At 37.0% G+C, this 20,959-nt stretch overlaps 1 protein-coding gene across 1 annotated transcript; it reads right to left on the reverse strand.

Annotated features, from left to right (window-relative positions):
- Positions 1-8,119: 8,119 nt before the first annotated feature.
- On the reverse strand, positions 8,120-12,831 carry LOC103698045 (cytochrome P450 CYP72A616-like). The gene is made up of 5 exons (XM_008779999.6): positions 12,527-12,831; positions 11,504-11,724; positions 9,838-10,082; positions 9,031-9,421; positions 8,120-8,807 (listed from the first exon to the last, which is right to left on the reverse strand). The coding sequence occupies exons 1-5, from the start codon at positions 12,813-12,815 to the stop codon at positions 8,382-8,384; spliced, it is 1,572 nt and encodes a 523-aa protein (XP_008778221.4). The 5' UTR covers positions 12,816-12,831; the 3' UTR covers positions 8,120-8,381.
- Positions 12,832-20,959: the final 8,128 nt, after the last annotated feature.

Raw genomic sequence — 20,959 nt, forward strand, 5'->3', positions numbered from 1 at the left:
CCTTTTTATTGAAGAGATATAAAAGGGAGCAAGCAGTCTCATGATACATTCCTTCCATTTCTAAAAATCCATGAAACATGAGTCAAACTTGTCATCTATAGATTTCTTACTCATGTATCATTGTCCCAGAAAGAATTTGTACGGATTGGAAGCAAGAAAAATTTTTAGAAGCGAAAAGGAAGAGAAAGAAAAAAATTTCTGAACTTGGGTCGACCCAACCCAGAATAGGGTCGACCCAACATTGAGTCGACCCAAGAAAATTCTTGAGTCGACCCAACGTCGGGACCCCACTGTTAAAAGGGGGACCCGTGAGCTATCTAGGGCACTGTTTACCCTTTGTCCTCTTCCGAAAACCCTATTCTCCACTCTCAAATCTTCTCCAATCATCTCCAAACAGTAGATTACTTCAATATCTTGGAGAAATGGGACCCAAGAGAGCCGTAGCCAAGCGATCCGGGAGAGTCTCACGATCTTGTTTAGAGCCTAGGATATGTATCTAGTTCTCATATGTATTTTGTGTTGATCATGTATTTTGAACCTTGATTGAGGAACATTGTATTTGCTTTTGTTTTTGGCATGATTGTACTAAAATGTTCCTATTTTGATCAATGAAGTTTGAAAGGTTGTTATTGTGTCTTTTCCCATGTACCTATTTGATGATAACAAAAAGGGGGAGAAGTAAAGAAAGAGTAATAGGGGAGAAGTAAAGATAGAGTAAATAGAGTAACAAAAAGGGGGAGAAGTAAAGAAAGAGTAATAGGGGAGAAGTAAAGATAGAGTAATAAGAGGAGAAGTAAAGAAAGAAAGAGAAATAATTTGTAAAACAAATTAAAAATCATATAGGAAAGCATATACATCCAAGGGAGAGCAATTTGCAACAATGAAAATGATCAAGTCAAAAATTTATATCAAATTTCAGAATTTGGCACATATAATTTCAGAATTTGGCACGCACCTTTCACACCTCGATACATAACCTGAAACTCATGTTTTATCTCAAATTTTTGGAGTTTCATCTTTAATGAATTATAAATGAAAGGGGGAGTAATTCAAAAAGTCAAATTGGCAACATTTGAATGATATAGGGGGAGACTTCACTCTTATATATGAAAAGCTGAAATTCAGCAAGTTAAGCCCTTTCAAAAACTGATTTTAAAATAAGTATCAAAAGGTTCATACTCTTTATTTTGTAATCATCAAAAAGGGGGAGATTGAGGATGATAGTGTTATTTTAATGATTAACAAGCAATTATCTAGAGTATGTTATAAGTTAAATCGATACTTCATTTATAAGTTTATTACTCTCAGTATATTTTGTATTAATTGATATAGATACATTTCATTATTCATTTGAATGAATCTAACCTTGAGATGCAGCAAAGTGTGGATTGAGTCGACCCAAAGGATGATTGGGTCGACCCCGGCACATCAAGAAATCATTTGGCACACTTCTGCAAAAATGGCACAGATGAACAGTGTGTTGGGTCGACCTAAGGAAAGCATGAGTCGACCCAAACATCAAGATCCTCAAAATAACTCAGAAAATGGTTCTCTGGATTTACTGAGAGGGTCGACCCAAGAAGAAGTTGAGTCGACCCAACTGAACCTTGAGTCGACCCAAGGAAAGGTTGGGTCGACCCAAGTGAAGGAAAGCTGAATTCCAAGTTTCTGTGTTTCTGAAGGTTGGGTCGACCCAAGAAAAAGTTTGAGCTGACCCAAGGTTTGGGTCGACCCAAGAAAAGTTTGGGTCGACCCAAGCACGGGCAGAAGCATAACGGCTAGTTGTGCAGAAGTGCTTTTTGGACTCCCAACGGCTATAAATGGCTAGTTTCTTCAATCCAACGGTCAGGAAGGACTATTTGGAGGTTGGAGAAGTATTTAAGAGGGAGTATTCATCAGAGGAAGTAAGCTTTGGAAAATACATCAAGTGCATTCAAGAGAGAACCCTAGCAAGGCAAGCTTCATCCAAGTGCTTCATTCAAGAATCAAAAAAAAGTGGTTGAGCAGATTCAAAGAGTCATCAAGAGCTCCATCCACCCTTGAAGAGTGAAGCATCCTTGACAAAGAAGAGAGAAGTCACATCAAGCGATAAATATTCTCTAAACTCTTCTTTGTAGATTATATTGTTATATTTGCTCATCTAGGAGTTTAAATCTTCTTCCTTTGTTTATTAAACTACTTGTAAAGGTTGGTTGATTAGCCCGCAAAACCAACGGAACAGGTTGATTGGTGAACCCGGAAAACCAATTGTAAAGGTTCGTTGGTGAGCCCGTAAAACCAACATAGGTTGTTGGTAAGCCCGTAAAACCAACGTAGGTTGTTGGTGAACCCGTAAAACCAATTGTAAAGGTTCGTTGGTGAGTCCGTAAAACGAACAAAGGTTCGTTGGTGAGCCCGTAAAACCAACATAGGTTTTTGGTGAACCCGGAAAACCAAAGTGTAAAGGTTTTTGGATTGTGAGCCCGGAAAACAATCCAACTGTAATCCGCAGGATTATAGTGAATTCCCAAGGGGTCGCTTGGGGAGTGGACGTAGGTGCTAAGGAGAGCACCGAACCGCTATACTTCTTGTTGTTTGCATTGTGATTTGTTTAAGTTCACTAACTCATCATTTAACATAAGTAAGATAGTTAAAATTAAAAGAAACCAATTCACCCCCCCTCTTGGCTTGTCACCTTGGGCAACATCGCTCCCACACATCCCACAGACAGGACAGAGGCCCTTACGGCCATTTTAGGGAGACCACCCCAATCCTCCATAGAGGAGGTGTCTGCAAATTAGCTTTCGGCTGAAATGCGACTCCTCCTGAGCATCATATCTAGGACCTTTTTTCCTAAGACTGGTCGGTTTGACTTTGTCTCAGAAAAGGACCTAGCATTGATGTTCTACATTCTACATGACATTTCCCTAAACTTTCCAAAACTAATCTATAGGTATCTCTGTGAATCCTTAGATAAGCTTAGGCTAAGTCTTCCCTACGGTATGCTCTTTACACTTATCTTTAGGGAATTAGAGGTCCCTATCCTTGAGGGAGAACCCACATGCTCCCTCAGGCACACTGATCATATGGGTGAGGAGACTCTTCACAGAATGGGCTTCCATAAAGTAGAGGGAGTTTGGGTTAGGAGAACATCTTCATCCACACTATCTGACCCTACTACTCACCATTCACCTAGCCCTGACCATGACCAGGACCACTACACAGCTCCTCCCACTTTTCCATCCACTTCTGGTCCCTTATTCCCAACTGAACCATCCACTTCAGCTGGACCATCTACAGCTCCACCACCTCAGCAGCCCCTAGAGGTCAGGATCAGCCTTGAGCAGCTCCGGGAGCTGAGAGATGAGATAGTGAGAGAGCTGCGAGGTCCACTTAGTGCTCCTTCCACCGATGTCATCCCCTCCACAGCAACCGTATCTATGATGATCGCAGAGGTTAGAGAGGAGATGTCTCACATGAGGAAATTGGTCCAGGGTCAGTATTTGAGCCTTCAAGCCATTAAGGAAGACACGAGACAGATGCGAGACAACATCAGAGAGGAGCTTGGAAGGCAAAGTCAAGGTGCGGAAAGGCTTGCAAATGCCTTAATCTTCAAGATTGACACTATTCAAGAGAATGTAAACCAGCTAACTGAGATACAATCTAAGGCCATCTCGAAGATCATCACACAACTAGGGAATGTATCTGAGGGGATAAGCTTGGTCATGCGACATACTAGACTGAGTATGGGAGCCACATCCTCCACTACTAGACGACCTTAGTGTATTTTTGATTTTATGATGTACAGTCCCTTGAGGACTTTTTTGATATGTATTCATTTTTGTACTTACTATAATGAATAGAGATTTTCCTTCAAAAATCTGTGCAATTTGACTTATTATCTCTTTATGTTTTATGTGCTTTTTGATGTGATGACAAAAAGGAGGAGAAAAATGTAAAGGGATATAAACAAAAGAAACATTCTTAAGCAAAGGGATATAAACAAAAGAAACAATTTTAAGCAAAAATGTAATTTGTTCTTAGTGAATTCAATACCTCGAGGCTGATTATTTCTCTATTGGGGCTCCTCAAGAAGTAATCTCCAGAATCTATTCAAGAGATATTCGAAGATTAGTTGAATCATATTAAAGAACAAATTGTCAGATTTTTCCCTCTCTAATCAAAAGAAATTTAATAAAAAAATCTGAACAAAGTTCGAACAAAAGAGAATGCAAATATTGAGGGGGAGAATCAAAATTATAAGCAATTTAAATTGAAAGAATATAAGCCAAACAATTGAGTGTATGCTTTGAAGACTTATTTAATTCCAAATGAAAGGGGGAGCCTTAATTTCAAAGTTTACTGACTCATACTTTTCAATTTTGGATACACTAAATGACTAGACATTTGAATTCATTTTGAAACTTTACTACAAGTCAATTCATGTTTGAGCAATTCACTTTACAAATACTCAATGTTTTGTCATCATCAAAAAGGGGGAGATTGTGGAGTGATTGATTAAACATCTATTTGATTTTGATGAGCTTAAACCATTTGAGTATATCTTATGTTATACTAATGAATTCAATCTAGTATTTCGACATATATTTGTATATTTTCAATTAAGTGCCTCAAGCTTTGGTTCAAAATAAGTTGGACAAGTATTAAACCCTATTTGAACCAAGGGCTGATTCTCGAGTCGACCCCGAAAGATTACGAGTCGACTCCAAATGGTTCAGAGTTTCTGGCACCAGCTTGAGTCGACTCCGATACTCTACGAGTCGACTCCAACTGAGAATAGAAAGAAAGACAGAAAGATGGTTTTCAGACCCTGTCAGCGAGTTGACTCCAAAAGGCTTCGAGTCGACTCCGATGCTTGACGAGTCGACTCTCTACAGATCCGAGTCGACTCCAAGGAGTAACAGACAGAAAGACAGAGAGGTGTTTTCTAGACCTTGTTACCGAGTCGACTCCAGAAGGATGCGAGTCGACTCCAACGTTTGGCGAGTCAACTCCTAATCATGCCAGAGTCGACTCTCAAAGGAAAGCGGACTGAAAGGCAGAAAATCAAACTCAGTGACCCTGTGAACGAGTCGACTCCAAAAATTCGAGAGTCGACCCCAAATCAGCCGAGTCGACCCCAACCAAGTGCAAGTCGACTCTGAGGCAGCTCAGATCAACAGACAGAGGATCGGTTTTTTGGGCTCTGAGAGCCGAGTCGACTCCAAGAGGATCCGAGTCGACTCGAGAGAGAAATGCAGAAAAATAGATCTCTGGAATCCTGAGAACGAGCCGTCTCCAAAATGCCGAGTCATCTCCAAATCTTGACGAGTCGACTCCAGGATTGGACCGAGTCGACTTCAGGTCGGGACAGCACTTTAATTCAAATCCTGAACAGTGGGCGAGTCGTCTCCAGTAAAGCATGAGTCGACTCCAGCAACAGCCAAGTCGACTCCAGATCGAATGTGTCGACTCCGACCCCAACAGATACATTGTCAGGAGGTGCAGACTGTGCAGAACGGCTACAAATCAGTGTCTAACGGCTATTTTTCAAAAGGGACTGTTTAAATAGCCAGAGTAAATAGTAGTAGACAACAAGAGAGTTACTCCATCTATGCATTAAGGCGTTTCCAACTACCAAGAGTTCATTGAGAGAAAAGACAAGCAAAAGAAGGAAGAAACGCATTCAATTTATTCCTAGAAGTTTTTTCTTCGCATTCAAGGCTCTTCTTCTGACATCAAATCTTCAGTGCACTCAAAGAGGAGACTCAGAGTTCGAGAAGCCCTTTCTTCCTCTTCCAAAATCTGTTTGAGGGCTTCTAACTTTACTGTTTTCATATTGATTCATATTTGCTTTTTAAGAAGCTTTTCTTGTATCTTTTCCCAAACTGTTTTTCTTACTTGATTCAATCAGGGGATTGAATCAAGGGTTGTAAGGTTTGTTGGTGAGCCAAAGAAAAAATCAACGGTGTAAGGGTTTGATTGTAATCCCGAAAAAACAATCGAATGGTTCTAGTCGGTGAGCCTATGAAATCCGACCGAGTTCGTTGTGATCTCGTGAAAACAACAAGTTGGGTTGTGATCTTATAAAACAACCGGCTGTAATCCAAGGGATTATAGTGAACTTCCAAGTGAAGCTTGGGGAGTGGACGTAGGAGCAAAGGTTGGCTCCGAACCACTATAAAATTTTCTTGTGTTTGCATTGGCTATTTGTCTCTTCCAATCTCCTCATCAAGTAGCTTAATTAACCTGCTTGCATTAGATTTAATTATTTACTAATCAAGTTTTAATTTGTCATTAATTAATCCAAATCCAATTCACCCCTCCTCTTGGGTTGTCTCCTTGGGCAACAACCTCAGAGGGCATCAAGATTTCCTTGTATGTATCACGGGCTCTCCCTCGGGGCACATAAAATTTGTTGAATCAGCTCCGAAGGGAAAAATTGATGCAATAAAGAAAGGTTCCAATCACGTTGGAGAGTTACAATTCATAAGACTGAGAAGCTAGGATGGCAAACGCAGAGCATAAACCACTCGAGGAACGCAGGATCACATTCGTGGCTCCCTAAAATAGCTCTCAAAAAAGTCCGATAGAATCTATCGTAAGCACGTTCCATGTCAATTTTAAGAACCATTAATGCGTTTCTTTTAGAAGAACTCTCCATCCGATGTAAAATTTTCCTATACTATTAAGATAGTATTCGATATGTAATGCCCCTGAAAAAAAGCTTCTTGTTTCTCAGCAATAAAATTATTCATGATATATACTCTCTAGCCTAGAAACTAGCACCTTTGCCACAATCTTATAAAAAAAAGACTTATAGGGCGAGACTCCTTTATCTCCTGTGGATTGATCTTCTTGGGTTTGGGTATTAAGGAAATGTTAAGTACCTTTCCAATCAGGTGGCATAGACACAAAAGAAAAAAGCCATCAGGCCCCGGTGGACGTCCACCTCCACGTCTCCGAGTTCTACGAGCTCCCCCATGGACGTCAGGGGTTGCTTTGCGCACCGGAGTTCAAAGTTTTTCCCTTATATCTCGGCCACTTGGTGGATCCGCGAGCTGTTAATGATATGATTCCTGAAATCATTTCTCATGTGCGTTACAACAATCCGAGCGCTGTGTGGTTCTGGGAGGAGGAGCTCACAGACTTCGCCATAACGGTAGGCCAAGAAGCTCTTGATACTGGAGTCGAAGAGATGGAGTTGACAGTTGAGATACATATCCACAACATGGCATGCTAGCAGTTGCTCGAGGAGGAGCGCATAATTGAGCTAGTGAGATATACCTTTGACGAAGGAATTTAGTTTTTTTTTGTTTTTGTTTTAATGAGACGAGTAGTCTCAATCTCTTAGGATATCTGTTAGATGATGCTTTTATATTTTATATTTTTCTTTTCTTATTTTGCTTTATTTTTCTTTTCTGCTGAGTTGGTTGCCAAGGCGGACTGGTATAAGAATTTTACTTGTGTTAACGGTTAATTTCAACCTAGAGAAATTATGTAGGTACATTCGCATCATGTAATATCACCAACTTGCACTCCTAAGATGTTATTGCTAAGGTTATGCAACCAAATCCGTATCAATAATTCTCTGACTGCAACAAGTGCAATTTTGGATGGGTCTAACTTCACTCCTGCAGATTCTAGATAAGTCCCTTCTCCAAAGAGTTACCTTTCTAGGGATCCACAATTTTGGTGTAAGTATATATGTATCGATTAGAAAGGAACTCAATGAATTTAAGAAGATAAAGGTAAACTTTAGTTTAAATTCTCTCGTGGCTCAAGTTAAGGTATATTTTGCACCTCTTCTTCCAACTGAATCAGGACCTGAACATGGATGAACTAGAGCAAGGAGACTGAAAAGCTTAGGAATTCCTCATGCCCTGCAAGGAAAGAGGAGGTCTCCTGACCAAAAATTATCATGGAACTATTATCTAAAATAGACAAAACATACTGGCAAGCATGGACGTGCACGCATGCAGACTCCTAGTTCTTTCCCATGGTAGCAAAATCAAGCCAGCACATTGGAGAATGCTCGGCAGTTTTCTGACACAACATTCCACTGTTCAAAGACTAATCAACAACCAAATCATAACAGCTAAAAATTGTCTGACAACGAGTAGACAAGATGTTTGAGCACTTGAATAAGATTGCCATGTCCTGACAGCCAGACATTTACTGAATTGTTATTCTATAAGTCAAATACAGCTATAAATCTTAGGCTCAACTATATATTGGACTCTGGTTCAGCCAATTCCTTACAAGGATTCACAAAAGCAGCACGTCGAATGGATTATACACCTGATGAACCTCAAGATAAAACCAGGGATTTTTGACGGCATTGATGCTGATGATAATGATGTCGGCAATATCGAGTGTGATATATTGATGAAAAGATGCTCTTACTGCCTGTGTAAGATGATTTGAGCACCATGTTGCGGATGAATCGTTGCTACAGTATAAGGAGCATGGGCATAGGATGGTGAAAGTTGGAATGTAAAATGTTGAAGAATCCTAGACAAAGCCATCTTGGCTTCCATCATCGAAAAGTTCTGACCAATGCAGATTCGAGGACCCCCACCGAATGGAAAGAAGGCACCTTGAATCTTCGATGCCTTCGAAACTCCCTCGGCGAATCTCTCTGGATTGAATTCCGAAGCATCTTCACCCCAAAATTCTGGATCATGATGTATGAAGATTATAGGCAGCAAGAGTTGTACTCCTTCTGGAAAGGTGAACTGACCTAATTTCATTTCCTTGTAGGTTTTCCTTACGAGCAAAGCTGCTGGAGGATATAATCTAAGAACTTCATACAGAACCATCGTCACCTGAAGCAAATTTGAAACATCTGAGGAATTTGTCCAATAAGAAACCTTTTTTTTTTTTTTTGAAACAGCAATTAATGTAAAACACCAATAAAAGACTATTGGAAGCAATTATAAGCTGCCTTCTTTTCTAATGTAAAAATTTATTAGCTACTCGAAATCAGTCTTTCTCAAGGAATGCAGCGTAAACAGTTGATATGAGCAATCATAAAAATATATCACTCACAATCTTTAATCGACTTAAGCCATCGTAGTCGGGCTTATTTCCCCCGAAGACTTGTAGAACCTCTTCTCTTGCACGCGCCTGCCAACTCGGATGCAGGCTTAGCGCTACCAATGTCCATGTGAGAAGAACCGATGTTGTCTCATGCCCAGCAAAGTAGAATAGCTTGCATTCCTCGATCACATCTTCAATACTCATCCCAGAATTCTTGGAGCCTCCTTCGTTTTCCTTGGAGTGCCTAAAATTTGATTCCATTAGCAGGCCTAGCAAATCTTCATTGTTAGCTCCTCCCTTTCTTATAGCCACCTCTCTCCGCTCGATCATGCTCCTGAGAAGCGATCGAATCTGGATATCATTTTCTTTCATTCTCTTGTTGTTCTTGGTAGGCAGAAACCTGCATCAAAGGTTCATTTATTTCGGTATCAAGTCAATTTTCATCGTCAGTTGTTTTGACAAGGTTTAGGAGCCTATTATTATTGTGTTCCTTCAAGTTAACAACGTGAAATCTATACGATTTTGAGGGATTCAATTCTTTAGAGGAAAAAAAGAAGCATCACCAGCATAATTTGCATTTCTAGCATGAAAGTAATGATTTGATAATGAAGGAACACGAGTGACTTCTTTTTTTTTTTTTTATAATGATTTGATTTCCATTAGCACTTACTCCGAGAAATATTATTAGAATTGAGAAATAAAATAGGATGAAGTTTTTTTAATATGTTTTTTTTGATTTTTTTACATATTGGATATTGTTCCTCTGAAGTTACTGAAAACTGAAATAAAATTAATAGGAAAAGAGAAACAATAAACCTGAAACCAGGGATGTATATATTTTGAAGAGCTGGAATTACAAGCTCAACTTGCTCTTCTTGGAGGTGAAATATCCGTTGCCCTTCCCTAAAGTTGATACCAAATGCCGTGCGGGAGATGACATCTGCAGCGAAACTCTGGAATTCAGGCCATACGTCCAGTTCGCAAGATCCTTTGGAAGCTACAAGCCTGTCCCATTTATCTATCAGCTCATCACAGCAAGTAGAAAAGGCTGGCAGCATGCACTGCAAAAAAAATCAACATATATAGAACGTAGAATGCCATCAATCACCACTCAACTATGAACAAGTGTTGTAATCTTTTTTGGATTTTTTGCATGAATACCCTTCTAAATATCGAATTTTGCATGAATACCCTTCCAAAATTGATATTTGCATGTATACATTCTTAAAACACTTGTTTTGCTATTTTACCCTTCTTTATTCTTGTTATTGCATATGTACCCATGCCATCTAATGCCGTTAAAAATTAACGGTTTCAAATTAAAATGACTAAAATATTCTTAATGGGTAGACGTGCAAATAAAAATATTTATAAGAGTATACAAGCAAATAGCAACTTTACAAAAATATTCATGCAATTTTCTATTTTTAGAAGGGTATATATGCAAAAAGAAATTCTAGTAGGTGGAAAAAATTTAGATACATTAATTAATGTGATAGGCTTCATAATTATGTATTTATAAATTAGGAAAATTTTATGTTGAGCTTGATGTGAAAGGCTGCATTTTCAAGGAATATGAAAATTATCCTCTTTATTTTAAACAATGCCTTCCCCCACTTTTTTAGTTGTCCAAGCTCTTAACACTAAGGGCAATGCACTTAGTTGCTGCATATTCTGTCTTTGGTTCCGAAATAAACCCTCGCAATGCTGCAAGCCTGCAATGCCAATTTTGGCTGATATGTTGAACCATGTTACCATCCTCGTTATTTGCACTCTGATGTAGAAAAACTGAGTTCGGATCTAACACTCCAAATAAAGGACTCCTATGTTGTATGGGGCATTACTGTTCCAACTAGTTCGTCAATTTGGTACAATAGGCAGATCAATATTAATTATTATGAGGTGTAAGATTTATGTTTCAAAAAAGCTTCCTCCACGACCAAAAAGAAAGAGAAAGAAAGAAACAAAAAGTAAAGCTTCACACACAATAAATACCTACCAATTACGAATAAATTTTGTACGATATTCACGAACAGAGAGATAGTAGGGGGTGCAAATCCATCATAAATGGCATAATTAAGTCAAAGACAGGCAAATTGAAGGAGAACGCCCACGGGCGAACGGGATCGCGATCGCGATCTCACGAACGCCCGCAGGCGATCCCGACAACTGAAGGACAATAGTATAATTTCAAATTTTTATTTTATTTTTAATTAATATAAATATAATTTTTTAATACTGTTGGAGCAACCGTTATGTTAAGAGCATTTATACAATAATAGAGTTTTACGAGAGTATAAATGTAAATATTAATTTTGAAAGGATATTCGCGCAAAATCTAATATTTAGAAGGATATCGATGCAAAAAAAATTTTTTTTTTTCTTTTGGTTCAGCCGCCTGGCAAAGTCTAATTCTCATAAGGAAGTAAAATATGGCATTTCACAAGCAATTTCTTCATAGAATTCTGGATGACTGAAATACCTTTAATTTCTCTAAATGGAAAGCAGGATTGATGATCCTCCTATGTTTGGCCCATTTCTCACGTTCATAACTTGCGAGTCCTCCAACCAATAACTTAACTAGAAGATGTGAGTTTGACTTCTCAAAGTGACCAAACTTGTTGGACAGAATTTCTCTTGTCAGTCTTGGATCCATAATGGCTACTCTCGGATGATGCCCGAACCAAGTGAATGACGTTTTACCTGCATCAAACTGGTCGTGTAAATAAGGTAGAAACCGTTCAACTGTTGCCTGTGATAGTTTTTTTTTTAAAATTTTTTTTTTGGCAACAGTTTCTTGTGACAGTTATTTTATAACAAAAATATTGCAAAATGGAAGTCGCGTCCATCAAAATAAATACTTATTTAACGTTTAATAGGTGCAAACAGCATGTTGGCGATCTACTTCCAGATAAGATGGAGCCCAAACAAAAAAGAGAGTAATTTTTTTTATTTAGTATTTTGAGCAAGATTTTTTTTTTTGCTGCAGCGGTTGCTCATACTATGAACCGAACCGAGTCCTGATCCACCCAAATAAACTTTCCCGCATGATATGCCACATTAAAGGTGACAAAGTCTGCTGCACTATTTGCCTACCGACAGACATGAAAAGCCCGGAAAGTGCTACACCCTCCTGCAAGTCTACGAACATCTAAAAGGAGTGGGTGCCGAATGCTGCCCTCGAATCCACTCAATCACCATAGCCGTAGCAAGGAATTCTTTAGTGTGGCAACTTTGCATTTGTGTTGGCCTCAAAGCTATCTAGTTAAAATGCTTCGATCAAGTTTATTTAAAAAAAAATGTTTCAACTTTATCCATGGTGAGACAGTTGGTTCTCTATCTATTAAAATAAGGTGTTTATCATAATATTTTGTCCTTGTATATGAATTTTTCTAATATGAAAATAAGAGAAAAAGCGGAAATCATTTTCCTTCATGACACGATGAAAGAAGGGAGTGACCCTAGGACTCAAGGATCCAAAGCATCCAAGTTCCAAAATTATTACCATTTTCCTTCATGACACGATAAAGGAAGGGAGCGACCCGAGGGACGATGTCGTGAGAGAGAGGCATGAGTTTGGCCCGGGCCTCGTTGCTGAGCCGGGCGCTTTCCTTGAGGTCCCCGTAGAGGAAGCGGTACCGGGTGCCCCGCAGCCCTTGGGCCCGGAGCGCTCTTTCCAGCATCCTTGGTCTCCACCAAAGCCGCTCCAACCCTCTCCAAGCCCATAGAAGTAACAGCAGGCCAACCGCTCCCCATCCTATTCTCCACAGCGCCTCCACTGCTCCAAACGCCATGGTTGCCTGCTCTATCTCTTCGTCTCTCCCCTCTTTGACTTGGTATGGTGCCTTTTATGGCTGATTTCTCTTTATCTTTATCTTGACTAGCTGTCTTTTGTGGAAGATTCCTTTTATCTGGACTATTTTGATGTGCTGCCCCCGTACGTGGGGCCAAATACTTTTTTGGGACAGCGTCTACGCACTTTGACCTACCTTCAATCATGCTATTTTCTCTTACTTTTGCTTTAAATTTAATATTAGTGGATCTATAGGATTTATAATTTTATGATTTGAATTTATTAAATAAATAAATTTATTTTATGCTAGAATAGATTTTTTTTTGGATAAAATAGATTTGTTTTCATATCGAATAATATATATATATATAATTTCTTTTAAGAATTTCTATTAATTGCAATTATTAGATTTATTTGCTTAGCTAGGTGATATATTGCTAACATTCCAAAGAAGTGTTTGTTTTTTTTTTTTGCTAGTAATATATAATTCAGTAAATCATTCTAAAAAGGTAATAATTTGTTTAACCTCCAAGAGGTTTATTATACCACCATTTGGATTTCTCAAGGAGTAATTTCCAAATCCCATTCAAACGAAAAATTTGAAAATTGATTAATACAAAATAATTAATTCATTGAATTGACTTATTAGATCTCAATCAATCATTCCGATAAGATAATAAATTTTATAATTCATTGAATTGACATTTTAGATCTCAATTACAATAATTGATTTATGACCACAAAATTAGTAATCAATTATTCTAATAAGGTAATAAATCTTATAATTCATTGAATTGACATTTTAGATCTCAATTACAATAATTGATTTGCTGGCACAAAATTAGTAATCAATTATTCTAATGAGGTAATAAATCTTATAATTCATTGAATTGACATTTTAGATCTTAATTACAATAATTGATTTGCTGGCACAAAATTAGTAATCAAATATTCTAATAAGGCCATAAATTAATTCTAATATATAATTCATTGAATTGACATTTTAGATCTCAATTACAATAATTAATTTGCTGGCACAAAATTAGTAATTAATTATTCTAATAAGGCAATAAATCAATTCTAATATATAATTCATTAATTGATATTTTAGATTTCAATTATAATAATTGTCTAGCTAGCACTAAATTAATAATCAATTATTACTAATTTGCAAAACTCAAACGGAAAATTTAGAAATTGATTAATCCATAATAACAAATTTAAGTTTGCACTTAGGCTTTTGCAAAAATTGAATTTGTGTGATTTCTAGTGATTATATCCACTAACTAATAGTGTCAAAAAAAAAATTGTCAAAAAGGCATACATGCCTAAGAAAGGTTTGTGTTTAAGTGAGCCTAGTACTCCACAACCGATCTAGAGCTGATCTGGCTATTATTTTTTAGATATATCAACTAGACATTCAAAATTTAATACAAATTTTAGTGCAATCTTTTGACATAAACTTTTTGCCTTCATTCAGGTCTCTATCCCTTCTCTATAACCTTGAACCTTTGGCCTCTAATACTAGTAATCATCTTAGTGCTAAATCTGAAAAATTTGATGGCCATAACTTTAGGAGGTAGCAGAACCAAATGCGGTTCTGGCTCACTACATTAGGATTGATCTCAGCCATAAGTGAGAGCACTACTAAAGTTGATAACGGGTCCAACCCAACTACTTCACGACCTGCTACTTGCCAAAACTCAAACCCAAAATTGGAGTTTATCCTCCTCCCAAACTGAACTTTCTGTCTCCACCAGCACACCCTGTAGGACACCTAATGAGATAGACTATCATTGCATCCATAGCATCATAGGTGCCCTCTCTGAAAGGTTGTATGACATTTATTACACAACCAAGAGTGCCAAAGAACTCTAGGACATCCTAGATGGCAAATATGGTCTTGATGATGCTGGAGTAAAGAGGTTCAAGGCCTCCGACTTCAATAACTTTAGGATGGTGGACTCAAAGCCTATGAATGACCAAATTCATGATTTTGAAATTCTGATTCACCATCTTAGGGCAATGGAACTAATTTAGATGAATCATTCTAGGTAGCCTGTCTGATAGACCAACAAACCAATTCTTGGTCTGATTTTGCTAAGACTCTGAGCTATACCCAAGAAGGTCTCACCCTAACCCAAGTTTTGAACTCGATTAGAATTGAAGAGCAACATAGGCTCAGGAGTAAAATCTCTATTGGACATAAAAACAATGCTTATAATGTAGAGGCTCCACCTAGAAAAAATCAGAACTGACCCTGCAAAAATAAGCATTACAAAAAGAAGCCCTACAACCCTAGAAACCCTAACCACTACAATGGAAAACCTATGCAATCCCAGGAGCAAAAGAAGAAGAAAGAGAAAGGTGGTATTCATTTTTGTTATGTGTGTGGTCGGACCAACCATTTAGCCCTCCAGTGCTTCTATAAGAAAACTGCACATCTTTAATCCAAGAAGAAAGGTCCACACACAACCAGTGCTCAAGTCAATATGGTGACTTTCGGCGCTGGCTTCTTTGAGACTGTTTTCAAGTCTGTTTCTTTCACTCCTGAAGTTAACATGACTTTACAAGCACTTGATTGGTGGATTGATACCAGAGTTGGTATTCACATTTGTTCGGATCGCTCCTGGTTTTCTTCTTACCAGGTCTCAAGTGGAGGAGCTGTGATTATGGCAAATAGCTCGGAGGTGTATGTGCTAGGAGTGGGATGTGTAGACTTAAAGGTTACCTCTGAAAAAGTTCTATCCTTGCACGGAGTCCAACATGTTTCAATTGTTAGAAGAAACCTCATTAGTGGTTCCTTGCTTGTCTAGCAAGGCTATCGTCTTGTTTTTGAGTCCAATCAAGTTGTAATTTCTCATGGTGTAATGTTTATTGGAAAAGGATTCTTAAGTGAAGGATTGTTTAAGTTGAATGTAATAGTTCCTTCAATAAATGAAAATTCTTTGATCATGAATATAGAACCTCCTTCTATTTGGCATGGTAGATTAGGTCATGTAAATTATAATACAATTAAGCAACTAATGAACCTAAATTTAATACCAAAAAGTGATCTTAAGAACCATGAGAAATGTGAAATTTGTGTAGAAGCCAAACTCCCTAGAAAGCCTTTTAAATCTGTTAATAGGGATTCAGATCTATTAGAGTTGATCCATAGAGATGTTTGTGACTTTGGTAGAACTTCTAAAGGAGGTAACAGATACTTTGTGACCTTCATAGATGATCTGTCCAGGTTCTATTACATCTACCTAATTAAAACCAAAGATGAGATGCTCAGCAAATTTAAGATTTTTAAGATCGAAGTTGAGAACCAACAGCAAAAGAAAATTAAAATCCTTAAATCAGATCGGGAAGGTGAATATACATCTAATGATATAATTCAATTTTGTGCAGATCATGAAATCATTCATGAAGTGACTGCTCCCTATTCTCTCTAATCAAATGGAGTAGCAGAAAGAAAGAATAGGACTTTAATGGATATGATTAACTCCATGCTTATAAGTTCAGGAGTACGAGAGAATTTGTGGGGGAAGGTTTAGTTTCAGCCTGTTATATCCTCAATAGGATTTTCTCCAAAAATAATGATTTAATCCCATATGAAGTTTGAAAATATAGAAAACCTAATCTTAGCTATTTAAAAGTGTGGGGGTGCTTGGCAAAAATGAAAATACCTGATTTTAAGGGAAAAAAATTAGGTCTAAAATAGTGGATGCCATATTCATAGGATATGCAGCCAATAGTAATGACAATAGATTTCTAGTGATTAATTCAGAAGAAAGTGATATTAGTAACAATACTATCATAGAAGCCAGAGATGCAATATATTTTGAAGACACCTTTCCACTTAGGACTACAGTAGATAGTGGTGTAGCTAGTAGCTCTAGTAGAATAAGAAAAAGAGAAATAGAAGTAGAAGCAGAACCTAGAAGAAGTAAGAAATCTAGGGTAGAGAAAACATTTAGAGATGATTTCTATATTTTTTTTTATAGAGGACTCTCCAACTACTTTTGAGGATGCAATGAAATCCTTGGATTCACCTTTTTGGAGAGAAGCTGTAGACAATGAGATGCAGTTAATTATCCAAAATCATACTTGGGAACTGACTGATCTTTCTTCTGGCTGTAAAATTATAGGGTGCAAATGGATCTTTAAGAAGAAACTTAGGCCTAATGGGTCTATAGATAAATTTAAGGCTACATTAGTTGCCAAGAATTTTACTCAGAGATCTGGGATAGATTTTTTTAATGTTTATGCACCTATAGCTAGGATTACTACTATTAGGATCCTGGTAGCATTAGCCTCCATCCATAGATTAGTGATTCATCAGATGCATGTGAAAACAACTTTTCTAAACGGAGACTTAAATGAAGAAATTTATATGGACCAGCCAGAGGGATTTATAATCCTAGACCAAGAAAAGAAAGTTTGTAGATTAATTAGATCTCTCTATGGTCTTAAACAAGCACCCAAGCAATAGCACTTGAAATTTGATTAAACCATACTGACATTTGGATTTTAAATCAATAGTACAGACGAATTTGTATACCATAAGAGAGTTGGAAATAAATTTGTGATCTTGTGCCTCTATGTAGATGATATACTGATCTTTGGGACAGATCTTCAGATAGTTGATGAAGTAAAGCAATTCTTAAGTCATAAATTTGATATGAAAGACTTGGGACAAGTTGCCAAAATCATTAGAAGTGCAAATAGTATTAAGTTATCCCAAAGTCATTATGTTAACAAGATTCTCAATAAATTTAATTATACCGATTGTCAGCCTGTTTCTGCTCCCTTTGATCCCTCTACACACCTTAAGAAGAACTTAGGACCTTCTATCCTTCAAAGCCTATATGGTCAAATTATAGGCTCACTAGGATTCTTAGCAAACTACACCAGGCCAGACATAGCATACGCTGTAAATAGACTTAGTAGATATATTATTAATCCAAATAGAGATCACTGGACAGCATTAGAGGGGATCCTTAGGTATCTTAAGGGTACCAAGTCCTATAGTTTGCATTTTAGTGGATTTTCTGCTGTTCTAGAAGGCTATAGTGATGCCAACTGGATCAGTGATACCTTAGATGTTAAATCCACCACAGGATATGTCTTTCTCCTAGGAGGTGCTGCTGTGTCTTGGAAATTCACCAAACAAACCTTGATATCTAGGAGTACCATGAAGTCTGAACTGATAGCTTTAGACACTACTAGCACTGAGGTTGAGTGGCTTAGAGCTCTACTAATAGACCTTCCTATAGATGAGTCACCTTTACCACTTGTCTCGTGATTGTAAATCTGCAATAGATAAGTGCAACCAAGAAAATGCCTATATAAAAATGAATAGGCATTTAAAAGTGCGTCATAAATTATTAAGATATAAATTGAAAAATAACATTATTGCTTTAAATTTTGTAAAATCAGAAAATAATTTGGCTGATCAGCTTACAAAAGGTTTGTCTAGAACAGTAGTTCTAGAGTCGTCGAGGGGGATGGGGCTTAACCGATAAAGATAGATCACCACAGCGGAAACCTAACCTTAAAAGGTTTAATGGGTAGAAACAAACCGGAGTGTGACTAAGAGGAGCACTGTTTTATGTTTTCTTCATCTCTATGGCGCTAGTGCTTATAAAAGCAAGCGGTAGAATGAGTTTGTTTGTATAACTCTTAATGAATCCGAGACCCAAGAGGCAGGAGTTTTTTTGCTAGCTTTCTTATTAGGACTCACTTATATGTGCAGTTGTGAGGCCGCGATTATGAAAAATGAGTGATTCTCTAAAAAGCACATGAAAGATATCTACGCATGGCCATATTAGCGCAACCTGCTTAGAACCCTGATCGGGTTATATTATGTGTGCTGTTGATTTAATCTGAGCCATGGATCGAGGTTCAAGGTTAAGACCATCTTGGTTCTACAGATGTAATCAATTATCACTAAATGAAGGTTCAAATCAAAAGGTACCTATACCTATTACATAATATAAGATATCCAGCATTTATTTTGATTTTAAAATTATTTAAATTTTTGTGGGGGATTGCTGGAAAAATTTAAATGTGCACGCAACCCAAGAGTCGGCTACGTGCGCATTTGAATTTCACTAAACACCCATTGGGGTGTTCGTGAAATCACCACGGGCGCATCCGCGGAAGGTGTGAACACGTCTGCAAAAAGATCAAAATACCCTTGCTCAAATATCCCTATAAATACCTCTTATTTCATCTTATTCTGGATTAAAAAAATTAAAAAAATATCAAAAAAATTTTGAAAAAAAGTTATTCCTCTTAACCACTTCTGATTTTTATTATTGCAATTATATTCAGTTTATTTTATTTTTTTATTTCGTTCTTTGCTGGATCTGCGAGTCCGATCGGATTCGATTTGGCTTTTTTCGAGACATACCGAAGAAGAAGTTTAGGATCGTCGTATCTCTGAGAAGGATTGCCGAGAGACCCGTACGTAGGGAAAAACACTTCTTTGGGACAGTGTCTATGCACTTCGACCTACCTTCAATCAGGCTATTTTTTCTTACTTTTGTTTTAAATTTAATATTAGTGGATCTGTAGGATTTGCAATTTTATGATTTAAATTTATTAAATGAATAGATTTATTTTATGCTAGAATAGATTTCTTTTGTAGTAAAATAGATTTATTTTCATACCGAATAATATATATATATATAATTTCTTTTAAGAATTTTTATTAATTGCAATTATTAGATTTATTTGCTTAGTTAGGTGATATATTTCTAACAAGAACTATCTTCTAAGTAAGCTGTCTACTCTGTGTGTAGATACCACTCTTCTTTTTGTAAATAATTTTTTTCTTTCAATAAAGATTGGGGGAGGTTTCTCAAACTCCCTCCATTTTGCATAAAAAAAAGGACGGTGGAAATCATACACTTAATACCATGCAGTAGCGGAATACAAGGACTGAGAATGAGCTTTCGAAATCCAAGAGACTGCAGTGGCACGATCGCCTTCTAAGATCAGAACTCTACAGTGCATCTAATAAATAGTTGAGGTTAGCTTTTCCCAAGCTGCTCGTAACTCGATCATGGTGACCTAGATAGCTGAGAAGTACCTCGAACCTTCCATAGACAGCCGACCGGTGTGATCCAGAATGATATTATCCCACCCTAGATCCGAAACATGACATGACCGTGCTACTGAGGGATACAACTCACAAGAACACGAAGCCAACATTACTTTTAGATACCAAATTCCATCATAACAAAATATAATAATTAAATATCTAATTTTATCATCCATTAAGTAAAACCAAAATTGGTTTCAGGGCTTCTAAATCCAATCTCAATACCAAACCTATTATCCTCAACATTCAGATGATCATTGGCTACAACTTTGTAGTCCATAATAAAATTCTTCTAAAAAATTGCCAAGCATGCTAGCGTGAATTCTAAGCCTGGACCAACCTTCATCCCTACTGGTCCAATTTGCCTAGAGAGAGAAAAAAATAAAAATAGAAGTATATGAGCAACACACCTTAGTAAGTAAACCTTTCACTATCTTGCTAGATCACGTATAAGTTTTTCATTATAATGCATCATTTAAGAAACCGATACTTCAAAATAAGCATTTTATAATACAGTATATTAAAAATAGGTCATAAAACAAATCATGTATGAACAAATCATCCATCTTCCATAAATATAATACTAAGTTCATATTACAAATAAATTCGTAAATCATTCTTCATGTCATATAATCCTCTCATAGAACAAAATATTGCTCATAGATATTTGTGCTATAGTCACTATAATCCATGACAGGGTCATCTTCGTAATCGACAAGATATTATAGTTCATATTCATTACTAACTTTAATCCATTGGCAGAGGATCATTTTTGTTGGATGCTAGCTCAAGGATGTCGATTGACCTCTATTTTTAGATGCGGTCATAACAAATTGAGAGCCTTTAGAAAACTTATATCCTTTTTTTAAACATACATATAAATAGATGACAAATACTAAATAGCATGATTAGATTCATATTTCATAACAAAGCTATTTTCATCAAATCATTCATAAGACTATTTTTTATAATAAATCATAATTTTTTTAACACATATGCTGATCCATAATTTGAGAAAAGCATAATATTTTCACAAACAAATTTTGTGC

This window comes from Phoenix dactylifera, chromosome 1, assembly GCF_051530095.1.
Source record: "Phoenix dactylifera cultivar Ajwa chromosome 1, Ajwa_hap1_PhDact_Kaust_v1.1, whole genome shotgun sequence".
NCBI classification, from domain to species: domain Eukaryota; kingdom Viridiplantae; phylum Streptophyta; class Magnoliopsida; order Arecales; family Arecaceae; genus Phoenix; species Phoenix dactylifera.

What these genes read in the sequence shown, in the direction of transcription:
- LOC103698045 (XM_008779999.6), bottom strand. Translation starts at nt 12,815, where the DNA reads ATGGCGTTTGGAGCAGTGGAGGCGCTGTGGAGAATAGGATGGGGAGCG. An exon ending in TCCATTTAGAGAAATTAAAG is followed by an intron (nt 10,083 to 11,503) that starts GTATTTCAGTCA and finishes TTTTTTTTGCAG; the next exon opens with TGCATGCTGCCAGCCTTTTC. An exon ending in GCTTAAGTCGATTAAAGATT is followed by an intron (nt 8,808 to 9,030) that starts GTGAGTGATATA and finishes AATTTGCTTCAG; the next exon opens with GTGACGATGGTTCTGTATGA.